General features: G+C 58.8%; 1 protein-coding gene across 2 annotated transcripts; it reads right to left on the reverse strand.

Moving 5' to 3' along the window:
• Positions 1-1,886: 1,886 nt before the first annotated feature.
• LHX6 (LIM homeobox 6) lies at positions 1,887-17,293 on the reverse strand. 2 transcript variants are annotated; one of them, XM_030000618.1, is made up of 10 exons: positions 17,196-17,293; positions 16,540-16,605; positions 16,182-16,364; positions 15,985-16,106; positions 9,846-10,066; positions 7,028-7,128; positions 6,847-6,942; positions 4,662-4,836; positions 3,852-3,955; positions 1,887-2,055 (listed from the first exon to the last, which is right to left on the reverse strand). In XM_030000618.1, exons 1-10 carry the CDS (start codon positions 17,268-17,270, stop codon positions 2,035-2,037), a joined length of 1,164 nt encoding a protein of 387 aa, XP_029856478.1. In that variant the 5' UTR covers positions 17,271-17,293; the 3' UTR covers positions 1,887-2,034. The 2 variants fall into 2 exon arrangements, with proteins under 2 accessions (XP_029856478.1, XP_029856477.1); XM_030000617.1 differs by having other exon boundaries at positions 16,540-16,680; positions 17,196-17,270.
• Between the last annotated feature and the right edge of the window lie 59 nt (positions 17,294-17,352).

Raw genomic sequence — 17,352 nt, forward strand, 5'->3', positions numbered from 1 at the left:
TTGCTCTGTATTTTTTTTAATATATATACACACACACACACACAGAGAGGTATATATGTGTGTGTGTGTGCATATATTTGTTCCAACAAGTATCAATGCATGCTTGTACTCAGTTACTTCTCAAGCCAAGAGATCTTGGTGGCCACCTCAGCAGACATCCACATCTCCCTATGCCATTCCCCGTGCGGTCAGAGCGGCGAGCGTGCCTCACGGTTAGCTGGAGCCGCGTGTCCGGCCGTCGGTGTCACACGGAGCTTGGGGGCACGGTCAGGAGAAGGCTTGCCTCGTGTGCAGTATGGGCTGGCCAAACCAGTGGGATGGCTGCCCACCCGGCCGATGCTGGAGATTGATCCAGGATCTCCCAGAGAGAAAAACACATGTATCTACAGTTCGAATTAAAAACAAGTTATGTAACGGATGGATTCCTGTCTTCTGTTCCTCAGGCACAGTTCAGTCATGTTATGCACTAACTGTGGCTCATAGTAGGCTTTCACATTCTTGGAAACGCGGCCTCGCAGACACTTAGCAGCAAGACAGACCCGTGTGCTTGCATGGAGAGAGGTTTCATTACAGACCTGCTCTTGGCTTGGTGCAAACTGAGAAGGGCTGGCAAAGGCTACTTGTTTACTTTTGGTTATTACTGTCAATGGAGGATCATTTCGGAGTTTTTTTTCCTGATTTGGGGCCAGACTGCTGAGCACTTCCTCTGCTGTTGCACTGAGCCCTGCGGTGCCTGCCCCGCCGGCAGCAGTCCTCCTGGGCTGCGCCGTCGTCCGAGGACTTGGCAGGAGCAACAGCCGTGCTGCAGCAAGGGAGAACAACAGGAGCGCAGAGGGAATCAGAGCGCTGCTGCCAGGTAAGGGAATATGCCAGCACCTTGCTGTCCACTCACTCAGCTAGCGACTGCTCCTACTGGCCTCACTGCGGTTTTCGCCTTTTTAACTGGTCTCCAGTTTCTACCCCACTGTTTCCACTGACTGAACTTGGGTCCACACCAGGACAGAACATTTCTACACCTTTACAGCCAGCTTCCATTGAGGAATTCCCAGTCCCAGAGTATGGAGTGTCTGAGAGTTTTGTGTAGGTACACTCTGAAATCACCCATTTGTGATCCAATATGACTCCAAGGAAATAAAGTAGCTTGTTAATAAAGAACAAGAGTAAAAAATAAAAAAAAAAAAGTTTTGGCAGATGGCTGTGAGAGGAGAGAGATATTCGGTGTTCTAAGAACAAGTCAGCAATCAAAACTTCAGGGTGCTAAACCTGGCTCTGCCACCAACCCCCACGGTTCCTCTCACTCAGTTTAGGACATCTTGGTTTCCCCTCCTATAAAATGGGGGGAAAAACACTAAGATTTACTTACCTTAGAGTGATCAAAGGACATGTGATTCTAAAGCACTTTGAGGAGGAAGAAAAACTGCCTATTTCCAGCTGGCATCATGTTTTCCACTTAGTGGAGTCTCAGCTACCCGCGAGTTTGGCTCAGGAAGGTCTGTGTATATATCGAGTTGCTGAGCCAAAAAGCCCATTTCAGATTTCACACATGCAAGTGGAAATAAGGAGGGATGTCCGGGAACCGACAGCGCTTCACTGGTGCAAAAAGAGAATCAGGCCAAACCACGTAAATTCCTCCTTCCATTATGTTCAGGGGTGATCATCGACCCCCCCCTGAGACTCAGCATGTTCTGGTTTGTTCATATTCCCATGGGTTTGGGAGCAAGATTTGCAAGCACAGTAGAGTCACTAATTTTGACTGTGTCTGGCATTGCCTTGGAGAGACTCACGGTCATTCTACAAGTCCACAAGAAACAAGTGAAAAATGTAACTCTGCACTCAACACACACATACACAGAGTGTCGCTGGAGAAATAATAGTGGATGTTAGGTGCTGGTCAATGGAAATAACTGAGAATGCTGGATCTGAGTTTCTCCTGCATGACTGATAACAGTTGCCTTGGGCTGGACGCTGTGTTTCAGCGGCTGAGGGGCAGTGGTGCTGGTAGCGCCATGGGCAGATGAGGAAGAGTTCGCGCAGTCAGTACTGAAAGAGGATGACCTAGTGGGAAAAACGGGAATCGAGCGTTAGCTGCTTTCAGAGACAGACAGCCCTCACAATGCAAATGTGTTTTCAGGGACCAACAGAACAGACATGTGCCCTGCTGTGGCAGCCGCTTCCCAATGGGAAAACCCTCTCTGGAACCACCGTCTGCCCGGGAGCCGCCAGCCCTGCCCATGGAAGGGAGCCGGTCGGGGAAGGCACGCGCAGCAGCCGAGAAGCCCAGGCGGGAGGTGACAGGACTATGGCAGCACACAGCCTGAGAGAGAGGTGCACCTCCGGGCACGCCTTTAGCTGTGAAACCATATCATACTGGGCAACACACTGAAACCAGTATTTAATTTATTTCTTCTGTGATACGGCAGCTACCAAGAAAGATGAAGACCATTACCAACGGTCCTTACTCTATCCACCTCACTTGCTAACCAGCACAGGCTTCCCTCAAACCACTACACCTCGCTGCTCTGCAAATACAGCATCTGTCCTTGCCATCAGTCAGGGGGAGCAGCCGCTGAGCTGGTCACAACTCGGCTCTCCCACAGCCGCTGCGCTGGGTACCCCGAGAGGAGTGTGGGGGGGGTGCCCCATGCGCAGAGGGAAACAGAGACTTAGCGTTTACATGTGTTTTCCCAGGATCTCAGCTATCACTGCTCTTAAAAAATTTTGGATGTGGAAAAAGAGGCTGCTTCAGGTTTCAGGAATTCAACATGCAAGTGATTGTTTGGCAAAGGAGCTGGTTGGGGGGCAGCTCTGTGTCCTGAGAACCCAGTTCTGCAACAGCTGCGAGCCAGTAATTGCACTTAAATCACAGGAGCTACTTGCTGCAGTGAAGTTTCCCTGAACGACGGCACCAGGACTGTGTAATATTTTCTGAAAACTCTCCAGCTTGCTGTGCATGACAAAATGGTAGCATTTAGACTGAAAAAGTAACTTTGCTGTGCCCCTCTGCTTGTGCTTATCAAAACAGACCTCAATAAGCTATCGTTGCTGCACTGAATAGGGAGAGATTTGAAGAGATGCTGAGAACTTCTAACAGTAAAGACAAAAGCTAAAACCAGTAAGAGTTGCCAAAGGCTCAGTGTTTCCTCAAAATGAAGTCACTTAAACTGGGAGCCTAAATAAAATCTTATGAGCCTAACCACGTTTCAGAAGTCTTGCCCCCAAGTAAGCTGTGTGTTAGAACAGACAGATACTTTAAGTGCTGAACAGAAAAATATCAACATGCAATATTGTTTCCTGGCCAGACATTGTGAAACAACATTCCTGCTTCAGATATTGTAACAGCCAGTTGTTATTTTTTTAAGCAATACTGGAATCCCCAAGAAATGAATCTTTCTTATTAACTCATAGAAAACCAGAAAGTTAGCACATGCGAAAGGTCCCCCCTGCTCTGTTGTTAACAGCCAGTTGCTGTTCGCACCGACAATGTGTGCAGGCAGCTGAGGAACGGAGCGGGAGAACGGAGCTCATTGCACACGGGAAGGGGAGAAACCAGAGAGAGGAGTTCAGGCAGGAGGGTGTCAAAAGCCTTCCGTGAATGCAGGCACAGCATCTCAGCACATCACAACAACGAGGGGTATTTAGTGAAGAACAAAGTGATGCCATTTTGACCAACAGTTGGTACATCAATCTAGGGCCACCAAAATTAAGAAAAGACACATGAGTGGGCGGCAGCTGCCAGAGATCATGGAGAAGCAGTGATGCTGACAAGAGACGGCAGTGGCAATGATGTTACACAAAAATCTTTGCTACAGTTGAAGTTTGGCCCCAAAGCCTGAAACAGGGACTACAATTACCTTCTCACCCCTATTAGATAGTGGTCCTTCCATGTCTGCTTTGAGGTGCACTGGTGGAGCAGTGTAGGGAAGTCTACAGTGCACTTGTCCACACTGTACCTGACCTGTGGATGAGAAGAGGCTTCAGCCTCTGTTACTACAAACAACACACGCCCTCCAACCGGCACGGTCAGGCTTCCACCAGGGAGCAGCTCGGGACACGCGTGGAAGAAGTGGTGCCCGGTGGATCAGGCAGAGGCACAGCAGGAGCCACATTTTACTACAGCCTGCGTGGGCGAGGGAGGGGAGAAGCCTCGCAAGAGTCACGGAGCCAAAACCTCCGTCCAGGCATGACCAAAGCTGCCCGCCACTCGCAAATGATTCATCGGCACGTGGCAACTGTTAGAGAAAGCAACTCTGATCTTCTGAGCAGGAAGGAGACCACTTGACCACCGAGCTCAACAGAGCACATTCTCGCCTCTTCTCCATGACAAAGAAAACACAAGGAGGGCCAAGAACCAGTCTGGTAAAACCCAGGCAGTGACTTTCCTGGGAATGAGGTATGGAGGGAAAGAGGCTGCAGCAGCTCCCTCTCCCCTCCTTCTCTCATCTGGGGCTTCCTCGTAAACGGGCCTTCAGAAAATCCCAAAGACAAAGTTCATCAGACCACGAGGAGGAGGAGCAGCATGGGCACCAGCCGTGCACCCGCAGTACACGAGCGTTTTTGACGGCGCTCTGTGCCGTGGTGCTACCCCCTGCTCCCGGGGAGCACCCCACTGCCCTGCCGTCCCCGAGCACCCCACTGCCGGAGCCCCGCGACCCGGCACTTACTTTCTATGTATCCGTGCAGCGTCACCATCCGGGCCCGCTCCGGGCTGCTGAAGGGCGAGTAGTGAATGTCATCAGAGAGCGAGGAAGGGATGCGGGATGGGGGGGCTCCCGAGGGTGGCACCGTGTGCTGCGGGGTGTGTTTTTTATGGCGGGCTCTGCAGTTTTGAAACCAAACCTGAAACAAAAGCAGCAAACCCCGTGTCAATGGAGAGACAATTGATCTGAAGCCTGGTCCTTCACCAAGACCCTATGATAGGTGTCTCTTCCAAGTTTTTAAAAAAAAAGCAATCAAATTTAGAAATCTGCACGCTGAAATACCTCACCAGCATTCCACCAGCTTCCATAGCTTTGTTTTACACTCACTAGAGCAAGAGTTTTGTCTCAAGACAGTACAGACATTAGGGTGCCTGAAGTGGCATCTGTACTATTGATTTGTCTTGGTCGAAACCAATGCCGTTCTTTATTAGGGTAATCAAAACTTTCAAGCTTGTCGCAGGAGTCACTGAGTGAAACACCCTGACCAGGTGATGCAGAAACTCACATTAATGATCACATTATTCCCTCCCACACTAAAATAATTTTAACAGCAAGCTGCTCCCTGAGCTCGAAGGGCTGTGAAAGGGGCTCAAAGGGCTTTGGTAACAGCACGGTACTGGCCGGGGGAGCAGCCAGGCAGAAACACCCCCTGTACCCGAGCTTTGGCTGGGTTCATCCATCCCTGCATATGCAAAGCTTTGTACCTGCACGGCTTCCACTGTAAACAACGGGAGCACCTTTCAAGGTCTTATTTAGATTTTAACCTTCAACCCCAGCTAGCCTGGCCTAAAAACACAGCTGAGATCAGCTGGGAAATGCACGAGCATTGCAAGGCAAGAGACAAGGGGAGACAAAACTGAATAAAAGCTTAGACTAGGAGATGTGACTTTAGGGACGATGAAAACAATATTGTTTTAATCACTTGTGGTTTATCATATTCAAGAACCACATCAGCAGAACATTAAAGCTGAGAAAGGAGGGTACTGTGGTGGGACACAGCCCAAGTCCATATGAGCAGCAGGTATGAGCCTTCTGACCATATCTCACTGCTTTTAATTAAAGGAATAGTTAGGGGATTACATCCTAGAGTTAAAACATGCGTGGAAGGGGGTTTTTTTTTATGCTAATGTGGTGATTTCTTTCTTATGCTTTAATTTTTGAAAGATAGCTGGGAGGAAAAATCTTCTCCAAGGCTGAGCAAAGATCAGCTCTCAGGCTGAGCACGCTGGACCACAGAGAAGGAAACAGTCGTAGCATTTGACAAATTGTTTCCTGTTCAAAGCGCCTTTAAAAAATATCCACATAAAAAATAGCTCAGTGTGCAGACTGCTTGATCTTTAGCTAAATGAAGAATCTCAATAACTGAGGCTCAAGCCAGATTTTCACACACGAAATTTAAATGTGTCATTGGCAAAACAATCCTGGACGAAAGCTCCAAATTTATTTTAATCACTCATGTTTTTATTGTATGCAGAAAGTATGTCAGCAGAACATTAAAGTGAAGAGTATAAATGTCACCGAGGGGCAAAGCTGGGCTGTCTACGGAGACGGCGAGCTGGGATTTGCAGAGGGGGCATTTCTCAATCCCTACGGCACTGCTCTCCCTCCCCTCCTGCACAGCACAGCAGTGGGGACTTCCCTGCCACCACGTCCCCTGGGGCTGAAAAACCCCTTTTTCTTTAAAATTCTCGATCCCAACGCTTCCCGAAGTGAACCAACCTTGCCTGCTCACAGCGGGGACGGCTGCCGACTGCTGGGGAAGCACCCGCGCTGCCCGTGCCTGCTGTCAGGGCAGAGCACTGAGCTCTGGGACTGTGTGCTAACGGCAGCTTTATTGGGACTGGCTGGGGCTGTATGGGTTGTTTTTCATTGCATCATAAGAGGGGAAAAAAACCCAGAAAACCCATGAGTGAGACAGAGGAAAGACAGTGCTGGCATCGCTACCGGAGCCGATGAAGCCGACACGCCAGTGAGGCAACACGGAGCTGCTGGATGCCGCAAGTCCGAGGGTCGATCCGCGGGAGCGAGGGGCTACGGGGATGTGAGCCCTGTCTAGCACCAGGCTTTTGGTGCACCCCCTCCCTCGGCCCTGCTTGGGGCTGCTCGGCCGATGGTGCCTGCGCCCTGCCCACCCCTGGCCGCCCCTCACCTGAATGACTCTCCGACTCAGCCCCGTCATGTCCGCCAGCTTCTGAAGCGTTTGTGCGTCGGGGTTGTTGTCCTGAGCAAACTGTGCCTGCATAACCTGGGGTGGGGAGAGGAGAGAGGGGGTCAGGATGAGGCCGGGGAGCCGCAGCCCCTCCGGCCCCCCCCCGGCCCAGCCCCGCTACCTGCAGCTGCTCGGCGGTGAAGGAGGTGCGGGCCCTCTTGGCCGGCTTCGGCTGGCTGTCCTGCTCCGAGGGCACAGCCCCCTCCAGCGTGATCCCATTGCCTACAAGAGAGAGAAGCCCCGTGTGCCGCAGGTCAGAAAGTCTGCTTGCCTGCCTGCCGGCCCCGCGTGCAACGGCCGCTCGACCGGGGGACAACACGCCTGGCATCGCAGCGTGGGGCATCCACAGCATCCCTTGCTGCAAGCAGTAGGAGAAAGAGCAGAGCCGGCACTGCCACTCGGGAGCTGCCCCGGGCTGCTGAGCCCCTCCACGCCCTGGGAAGGAGACACCACCGGCCCTGAAGAGTTTACTGTTGAATTAAGAAAAAATGCAGCAAGTTGGTGGAAGCTAAGGGGAATGAGGGATGGGGAGATGGCAGCGGGAACGTGGACGTCAAGGCGGTGTGCGAAGGAAAGCGCTGATGTCCCGCTGGCCCTGACTCGCTGTCGCTGCTTGGCCACATCCTCCAGGGAGCAGCTCAGAAGGGGACCCTGCCTCTGCCGGGCTCACAGACATCCATCACTCCTGCCCCACACTGCTCCCCGCGACCCCGTCTTCCCCTGCAGGCACTGCCTCCAACAGTCGTTTCATTTGCTCAGAGCATTTGGGCTCTTCGCTCCTCTCCCTGGCCCCAAAACCTCCCGGCACCCCTACCTCCTCCTCCTCCTGGGTCACGGAGCAGCAGCAGGAGCAGCACCGTCCCCATGGACTTGGGGTGCCCACCCTCTGAGCAGCAACCACACTAAGGGAGACGTGCCAGGGGCGACTGTCCACCCACTTGCCAAGCACGGTGTCGGGGTGAGCCCAGCCATGCTCACACAGCTACGGAGCCTGCAGGGAGGGTGGCCGGAGCTGGGGTCCCTCGTTCCTCACTGGGGTCCCTGCTGCAGCCCTTGTTGTACCCGGCCCGGCTGTTCTCGGCAGTGCTGGTCAAGCACTGACGAGTGATGGATGAGGGAGGATGCCTGCGCGGGGCTGGCGCTCGCCCCGCTCCCAGGATGCGCCTGTACAACCCGGCACTCGCTCTGCAAGCTGGACCGGGCTGTGATTGTCTTGGCTTGAGTTGAAGGACTTTCTCATATAGTTTGACTTGTTCTTTTCGGATGATGAATGGGACTCTGACTTCAGCAACATCTGTTTATTTTTCTTGTATGTAAAACCTCATGTGCAGAAGAAATTGCTGGGTAATTACTGGAGGGGGGGGACCGTAGCTCTCCAACTCTGCAGCAACTGCCGTTCTCCAAAGCAATCCCATCCCCTTCTCAAAACCAGGGGACACTTGGACACTGGTACCCATGCAGGACACTCACCACGTGCCCCAGCCCTGCCCTGACACCGCGGGGCTCAGCCCACACCAGCAGGTCCTTAGGAGCAGCGGCAAACCCACCGCTCCAGCCCTCGGCTGGGGTAACAGCTCTGCGGGACCCCTCGGCGCCAGACCCTACCATCTTCGCACCAGCCTGCTCCTCAGGCCATGTGCCTTCTCCCCCTCCATCCCTGCTCCCCGCTGCCTTGCTCGCACCTCTGCAGCAGCCAACCATATGGACCAACATGCTGCCAGCCGTGTCCCAAGCCGAGACCCTCCCAACCCGACCGGGCACTCTGTTTTCATCCTCTTACTCAAACGCTGTAAACAGAAACACATTATTTTCATGTCAGGTTGTTAATGGTTTCCACATGCTGCACGGGCCAGGACATGACGTTTGCCTCCTCATGCCCACCAAGTGCTAGCAAGGGGCACAGAGGGCTGGAGCCCTGCTCCCGGCCGGGGGCAATGCCCCGGCCCAGCCCCAGCCCCAGGAGGGTCCCAGGCACGGGACCGGTGGGAAGGCGGCCCTGGGCACTTCCCTCAGTGACTCTGCAACCGCACAGCATCCCTGGGCACCCTTCCCTCGCCCGGTGCAGCGCCCACGTGTTAAAAGCAAACAGCCTCGAATCCGCCACAGCCGTCATTCCCCACCGGCACAAGCGCGGGAGAGAGACGAACCCGGCCTCAGCCCCAGCGCGTGGGCAGGACCCGGCCAGGCTCCCTCCTGCCCCGGGCATGGCCGAGCTCCCGCGGCACCGAGCCCAGGGGGTTGCCTGCTCCCCTGAGCTGCGGTTGCTGCCGTATCAACGTAGCTCAGGTGCTTTCCAACGCAGGACAGCCCCCGGCACTGCCTGGCCTCCCTGTGCACCGCTTCAGACTAACCCCGCCGATTTGTTGCTCCGAGCATCCCTCTGCCCGCTGCCACGCAGGAGGATGGGGCCGGGCTCAAAGGGACAGGAGCTGCGGTGCTGCGTGACCTCGGTGTCACCGACTCGATCGGGAAAGCAGAGGCTGGCCAGCTGCTGGCGGCGGGGACAGCAGCGTGCGGCGCGGTCCAGCTGGGAGCGGCACGTCCCCAGGCGGGCAGGGCGGGTGGAAAATGAGGGGAAGGTTTTGTCGGATCGCCAGCTTTCCCACCTTCTAGATTTGTGACTCACAGCCTCAAAATCCCAGCGGCTTCCTCACGCACTGCACATCGGGCTGCGCGGGACCAGGGCCTCGTCCCCGGCATTGCCTGCGGCACATGGGTCTGCCACGAGCCGCGGGTGCTGCCGGCACGTTGGCCACCCCCACGAGCCCTCTGCCAGCCCAGGGCCTCGCGCTCAAGCCTCCCCAGGGCCATCCATCGTCCCCTTTTGGTGACGACGGGACCAACCCCGGCACCCTTTGATGGGGGTCAGCGCGTGGGACAGGGACGGCCCCGCACGGTCCCCGGAGCGAGGCCGCGACCGCGGCGCTGGGGCTGCGTACCGTTTTCCGCCGCTCGCTTGAGGTTCTCTATCATGGTGTCGTAGTGAATCCGGCACAGCACCTTCTCCTCCACCAAACCGAACTCCTCGCCGGTGGAGAGCTGCCGCTTGCAGGAGAAGCAGGCGAAGCAGGCGAGGTGGTAGGCGTTGCCCCGCGCTCGCCGCACCCAGTCGCTGGCGTAGATCTGCCTGCCGCAGCGGGCGCACTTTGTACCAAACCGGCTGCGGGAGGAGAAGAGGCAGGATGAGGGCGGGCAAGGGTGAGGGCAGGCAGCACGACGCCGGGGCGCGGGCGCTGCTGCTGGCCCCATCGCTCGCCCCATCCAGCTCAAACCCCCCCAACACCCACGCAGGGAAAGAGCTGCAGTGAAACCTCCCCACCGGTGCCGATCCCCGGCGGCAGGGCAGCGCGGGCAGCGGCGCGGGCAGGAGCGGGGCGTTGACTCGCCCCGGCCCCGCGGCGCCAGATGCGGCCAAGGGGCTGAGGTGACGCAGCGCCGTGATTCAGCTTCCAAGCCCGTGGGCTTTTTATTTTGATAACAGTCAGTGTGAGACTCGGATGGAAACTGTGTCAGAGCTGGTTCTCTCCCGTTGCCATAAATCAAAACATGTGTTTTCTCCTCACACGTACAGGCGCATGCATCTGCTTTTTCCTCCTACGAGGAGTCTCCTCGCTGCAAGAGGACGATGATCGCGCCTATGTGAGTTACGCTGGAAAGTAGCTCAGCGCAACGAAGAGGCAACAAGATGGCCAGGATCCCTGCGCCGGGCGTTTTGCGCACTTCTGAAAAAAACCATTTCTGCCGGGATGCTGCTGGCTGAGGGTGGGCGATTCACGGGGAGCAGCAGACGTGGCCCCGCGGCCCTGCAACCCCGGGTCGGCGCCTGCCGGGAGGTGCTGCCTGCAGCACAGGCAGGGTCAGGCGCAGCCTTGGTTTGGCTTCTGCATTTTAGTATTACTGCTGCTTAAAAAAATAAATGCAATGAGCAGCAAGAGCAGCAGGGGAGAAGCGAGCATCTCCTCTGTCGCCACAGAGCTGATGCTGGCTCCGACACAGCCCTGATTGCAGCCGCTGAGCTTCCCCGCACACCCCCGGCGCACCAGCCACCGCTGCCTCCGGCTCCCGGGGGCTCCCACCCGGCCCCCCACCGCAGCCGGGGCCTGCGTGCTCCCGACCCCCGCGCTGGCCGGGGAGCGGAGCTGCTGCCGTCCCTGCCCGAGCAGCTCCAGCATCGATCAGCGCAGGCACAAAACACCGAGGAGGGATGACCACACCAAATGGCAGGAGACACCCCGCACCGCAAGCCACTCGGTTTCGGTCGGCCAGAGCAGCCCCGGCCGCCACAGACGGGTGGTGGAAGAGCCCAGGTCAGCCCACCACAGCCAACGGGCGCCGACCCCACGCTGCAGAGCTGCTGCCCGCCGTGGGCTCAACGAGATGCAGAAAGACCGTCCTGTGATGGAATTACTAATTTCAAAACTATTTGGGAGGAAAAGAAAGGTTTAAGTTTTTCAGCCTGACCATAGCTGACCAAAAAAAAAACCCCAAAAACGCTGCTTCAGAGAGGACATTTCTGTGCTGAAATTATACAGAGACCTAGCTAAGAGACTTCACTAATTTACTTCAGATGGGAACATTGTAAACTGACTTTGTGCCAGCTAGTTTATATAAATGCACAAACAAAAGAACTGTATTAATTTTTTATTTAGAAGTAAAGATCATTCCTGTAAATTGAATTACTTTGAACAATGTGCTATGTAAACAGTCGTACTTGCTGAATGGTATCAAACGAGGGGCAGGCTTACCAAGCTAATAGCACGTGGTAATCGCTGCTCCCCGCTTGAATCACAGCTTGCTGGGGGGGGGGGGGGGGAACACGGCCCGGGGACAGGCACTTCCCGACGTCTCTGGGACAGAGGGGAAACTGAGGCACAGGGCACCACACAGGAAAGATCACACATCCCCATCACACACCAGCTGGGATCTGGGGGAGACACCCAGGTGGCCCCAGACCCACTTCACGGTGTCCCCCCAGGGCCAGGCGGGACCCCCAGGTTGGTGGCAGTTCCCAGGGAGCAGGGCAGGGGCTGCTGAGGGCACGGGGGCTCGGGGGGGCCGCAGCAGCCAGCGCAGGCAGGGGCTGACACCGCTGTCCCCTGCAGAGCCACGGCACAAGCAGCGCCCGGCGAGAGGCTGAGGCTCGGCAGCCAGACGCGAGCACAGGGACTGCTCAGGCTGCGGCACCGGCAACCGCCGATGCTGTGCCTGTGGCTCTCGGCCAACACCTGCCTCCGGCACCATCCGCAGCGATCAGGTTTTACAGAAGCCACGCTGAGCTGGGGCTGGGCATGGGCACCCGCTGTCAACCCAACAGAGACCATCACCGCAAGCAACGCAGGAACAGGGAGAGAAACGCCTGCAAGCAGGCTGCCCTGACCCGTCGGCACTGGAAATAACAGCTCAAAAATAAAATAGACTTTAGTTCACCAAGCTCACGGGGCAGTGAGAGTCCAAAGAGCCCTGTCTGCTCAGGGTGGCAGAGCACCAGGCGAGGGGCACCCCACGGCTCCTGCCACCCGCCTGGCGGGGACAGGGACGGGGCCACACTGCAGCAGGAGACGCAGAGCCGGAGACTTTCTCCGAGCCCAGCACTGCAACACAGGCCGGGGCATCACCAACATCTGCCGGAGCCATCGGCTCAGGCCCTGCGCGTAGTTTGTGGTCGGTTGAGCGGATGCTGCCGGCTCTCCACAACGGTTTGCTCTGGGAGATGGAAACTGCCAACGACATTACCGGGAAAGACTCATCCCAGAGAGACTCATTCCAGAGACACTCATCACGCCTCCTCCAGGGGCGGCCGCAACATCTGGGGCACGGGAAGAGCAGAGGCGGGAGGACACCCTGGTGCGTCCTGGCTCTCATACGTTGCTCGTACCCGGGTGCCGCGGCTCCCTGAGCCCTGCTGTCCATCCCTGCCCGTGGGGATGGGGCAAGGGACGACCAGCGCCCAGGGCCACCCACAGCTCCAAACATTCCTGTCACCTCATGAGTCCTCTGTAGGAAGCCCCAAACACAGCCCCCAGAGTCAGCTGCGGCTTCCACACATCACCCCAAATCGCACAGCAGACCGGCAGCGGGTTGCCGCAGCGAGTCCACCTCCATGCCGAGCCACGGCAGTGCTCGAGCGGGAGCATCATCCCAGCGGGGCACAACCGCGAGGGGTGACGGAGGCCACCTGGGCCGTAGCTGAGCTTTTGGTGCTGGCTCACCCGCTGGTCTCTTGCTGTCCCAGCCCCCAGGGACACACGCCGGGATCGGTGACCCTGCACTCATGTGCCTAAGGGCTGCCCAGCGAGGCAGGGAGCCTCGGGGTCACAGCGGGGTGCTGTGGGAATCACACTGGGATCACACCGGGCCTCCCTGCGACCGGAGCCGTGGGAGCTTGGCCATGAGCAGCCCTCGCATTGCCCGAGAACACTATGTCCTGCTCAATGAGCTCCAATTTTAATTTGGTCCTCCTCGAAGCGCTGGAACCCTGGATGCCAAATGCAATTATTTGACAAGACACAGGAAACAGCATTTGCTTAAAAACACACACAAGGCCACGGAGCCGCGGCAGCGCCAGCATTTACGCAGCCCCTCATGCGAATGGCGAAGGGAAGGTCGGACAGACCAGGCCTGAATGCGCTCACCGGTGGGCAGCTGTGCCTGCCCAGCAGCGGGGCAGTGCCCGTGGACGGCCCCACGCCTGACGGCCCCCCAGCCCCGGCTGCCCGCGAACAGCCCCGGCTCCCGGGGAATTAGCGCTGGTAGGATAAAAGCCGCCGTGTGCTCCAAGGCAGAGCGCATCCCACCGCCCCTTCCCATCCGCCTTGGCTCCAAAGACCCGCACGTGTCAAGATGCGTTTTCTGCTTTGCTCTTAAAAAAAAGAACCCTCACACTTCATCTGCAGCAAATAATAAATTAAAAAAAAAAAACCAAAACAAAACCCACCATCTCAAGAGTCAGGTTTTTCCTTTGCTGAGTGCCGGGTCCCGGCTGTCCCGGGCTCACCAGGCTGCGGGCCGGGATGCTCCCGGGAGCCGGGCGAGCGCAGGAGGGGACCGGGGCCGGGCGAGCGGCCCCCGAGCCGGGTTTGCCAGGGGGCAGCCGGGGCGGGGGGGTGGTGGTGGTCAGCCCCGACCCGCCCCGGCCCCGGCGAGCGGCTCCCGGCCGCAGACCGGCACCGACGGCGCGGCTCGACCCGGCGGGTTCCGCCGCGGCCGCCCTCGGTAGACGGCGGGAGCGACCCCCGCCCGCTGCCCCCCGCGGACACCGCAGCGGGGCCGGCCCGGGGCTCGGCCGAGGGTCACCGGGAGCCCCACGGACCCGGGGGCTGCGGGGGGGGTCCCCACTCCCGCCCGGCTCCGAGCGCTGCCTCCTCCGCCGCACGGCGTTTCACCAAAAAAAAAAAACCAAAACCAAAACCCAAACCAAAACCAAAAAACAAACTGAAAACTCCCAAACCACACACCCCCCCATCTTTTTATGCAAAAGGCAAGTGCGAAGCGCGGTCCGGGAGCCCCCCCGCCCCAGCCGCCCAGGAACTGGGGGGGTCCCGCGGCGCCTTCAGCCATTTTCGTTTTAGTTTTCCTTTTGCATCCCCGGTGCCGGCGGGCAGAGACCCGCGGAGCGCCCGCTGCCTCCGGGGTTTCTAGCTAAAGAGGTTCATTTTTAACAGATGTTCTTCGCTTTATTTGCTCGAAGGCAATTTAGAGAGCCAGGCGCTACTTTAAAACCGCCTTTGGAAAGGTCCACTCTTAAAAAAAACCCAACGTTAACGGCATCGGAACGGTTATTAATTAATGAAAGCGCTGAAAGTGCCCCGAAGCAGCACAAGGGCACCGCGGACTTCCCCAAACCTTTCTGTCGGGAGCGAAGGAGATTTCGGCAAGATCACCAAAAACCAGCAGCCGAAAAATAATAGTAATAATAATAATAACAACAACAACAACAACCGGGCGGGACGCGGAGCGCCGCGGCCCCCCGGGGACGGCTCCGGTTCCCCGCAGCCCCCGCACCCGCCTCCCGGAGCCCGAGGAGCGGCGCACCCCGCGGCGGGAGCCGGCCCGGCGGGGACGGGGGCTGAGCCGCCGAGAACCACGTATTTGGAGACCGTCTCCGTGAAACACACTGGGAGAAATCTCAAAGGTATTTCCCCCCGCCGCCCCCCCCCCGAGCACGCCCTGCCCACGGCACCTTTGTCCGCGGAGGCAGCCCCGAGCCCTCCGCCGCGGCGGGAGGATGCTGCCGAGCCCCCCGAGCCCCCCGCCGGGGTCATTCTCATTTCCTGCCCGTGATTCCCCTTCCTCCGGGGGCAAACAGTATTCCCTCATCCTGGTGGGATGGGGAAAGTCAGAGCGGGGAGCTCTGATGTTTAGTTAAGACCCAGTGAGGAGCTCCGTCCCCTCACGCCACTCTTTGGGGGGAAAATTCGTGGTTTAAGGTTTAGAACCAGAAGACCGTCGAAGCCAGAAACAGCCTCCCGGCAGGACACGCTCCCCCGGGGGGTGCAGGTCCGGATCGAACCCGACGGCACCCGGCGAGCCCCGGCCCGGCCGCAGGGACTTGCGGTGCCGGTAATTTGTTTCGGTTCTTTTCACGCACTCCCGCCACGGACGCTTCGGCATTTCGGATGCCACACGGCAGACAGAGGTTTCCAAAAGCCGTTCGGCACCGCAGACCGTCAGGTCCGCATTTACCCTCCTGGCAGAAGCCGGGGCAATGCCGTTCAACCAGCGTTTCCCCAGGCGAGGGAACAATTCACCGCCGCGCAGTCCCCGCCGCGCCGAGGGGCACCGGGGCTGGGGGCGGCCCGCAGAGCCCCGGCTGGGGGGCACGGGCACCCCGGCGGCGAGGCTGGGGGGGTGTCAGAAACCCCGCCGGGAGGTGGTGCAGCTGCACCCCAAATCCCCTTCCTCCCCGTGCCCCGAGGGGACGCCTCTCCCCGCCGGCTGCTCCGGGGAGCCCGGCGGCTTTTTCAACCCTTCTCCCCGCCAGCGCCGGAGCAGCCCCGACCCCTCGGCAGCCGGCCCCCCGCCCCGGAGCCGGGGTTTCAACCCGCAGCTGCCCCCGCCCCGCCAGCCCGTGTCCCCTACCTGAAGTAGTCCATCTTGCAGAATATCTCCTTGTTCTTGATGTAGCAGCTGTGCTGCTGCCGCAGCGAGGTGCGGCACACGGAGCACTCCAGGCAGCGGACGTGCCAGATGAGGTTGTTCACCTGCGGCAGAGAAGGGGGCTGAGACCCGGGGCCACCCGCCGCCCCCCGCCGCCGCCCGCCGCCCCCGCCGCTCACCTTGAGCAGGTACCGGTCGAGGATCTCCAGCCCGCAGCTGGAGCAGACGTTCTTGCCGGCCGATGGCGTGGAGGAAGAGGAGGATGGCGGGGAGCAGACGGACGGCGTGGAGGGCGTGCTGGGCGCCGAGCGGGCGTCCTCCTTCTCCAGAGCGCCGGGCAGCGGCTCCCCATCGGGCTGCGACTGCGGGCAGAGCCGCCGCGGGGCCGTTAGCCGGGGCCCCGCCGCCCCCCGCGGCCCCGACGCGGAGCGTCCCGCCGGGTCCCCGCAGCCCCCGGCATCCCCGGCCCGCCGGGTCCCCGCAGCGCCCGGCCCGGTGCGTCCCGGTGGGTCCCCGCAGCCCCCCGGCCCCGCTTACCATGGCGCGGGCGTGGGGGTCGAGGCAGCGGGCGCTCCCCTTGGGCAGCGGCTCCGGCGGCATCACCTTGCGGGAGAGAGCGGGAGAGGGAGGCTGCGGCTCCATGCGCCGGGCGAGCGCGGGGCACCCTATATAAACCGCCTCAAAACAATAAATAAGAACTTTCTAGTGGCCATTTAAATCCTTTGCAACAAAAGCTGCGTCTCTTTAATGAAGCAATTTGAATGTGGATTGAATTCTCTCCCTGCCTGCACTTAACCCGGGCCTCTTGAAGTAATCGCTCGGTTCCCATGCGAGCCAAAGCGCTGAAAAAACCCCACAAACTACCTGCAATTAGAAATTGCCGTAAATGCCCGAGATAAGAGGTACCCAGAGTGTCAATTCCGGCTGTCAATCAGGGAATCCATCAGGCCACCCAAAGAATTGCAAATTTGATTTTTTTAATGGTAGTAATTAAAAATCGAAATTCTTCCCCCTCTCCCTCCGCCGAGCACAAAACGCCCCAGAAAACGCCGGGATGGAAAATCCTCCCCTTCGGGCGCGGGAGGCAGCGAGCGGCCCCGGCCCCGGCCCCGGTACCGGCCCCGGCCCCGGCCCGCGCCCTCCCCGGGGTGCCCGGCCCCGCTCCCGGCCCCGACGGCGGCAGCGGCTCTCACCTTGCCCGCCTCGGCGCCGGCCGGGACGCGGCGGCCCGGGCCCCGGGGCTGCCCGCCCTCATGGCTCCGGTGCATGGGGCGGGCGCGCCCCGCTCCGCCCGCCGCCGCCGCCGCCGCGCTCCGTACCCGCGGGCGGCGCGTCCCGCGGCCGCCGGCA

The sequence above is a fragment of the Aquila chrysaetos genome, chromosome 24 (assembly GCF_900496995.4).
Source record: "Aquila chrysaetos chrysaetos chromosome 24, bAquChr1.4, whole genome shotgun sequence".
Classification (NCBI taxonomy): Eukaryota; Metazoa; Chordata; class Aves; order Accipitriformes; family Accipitridae; genus Aquila; species Aquila chrysaetos.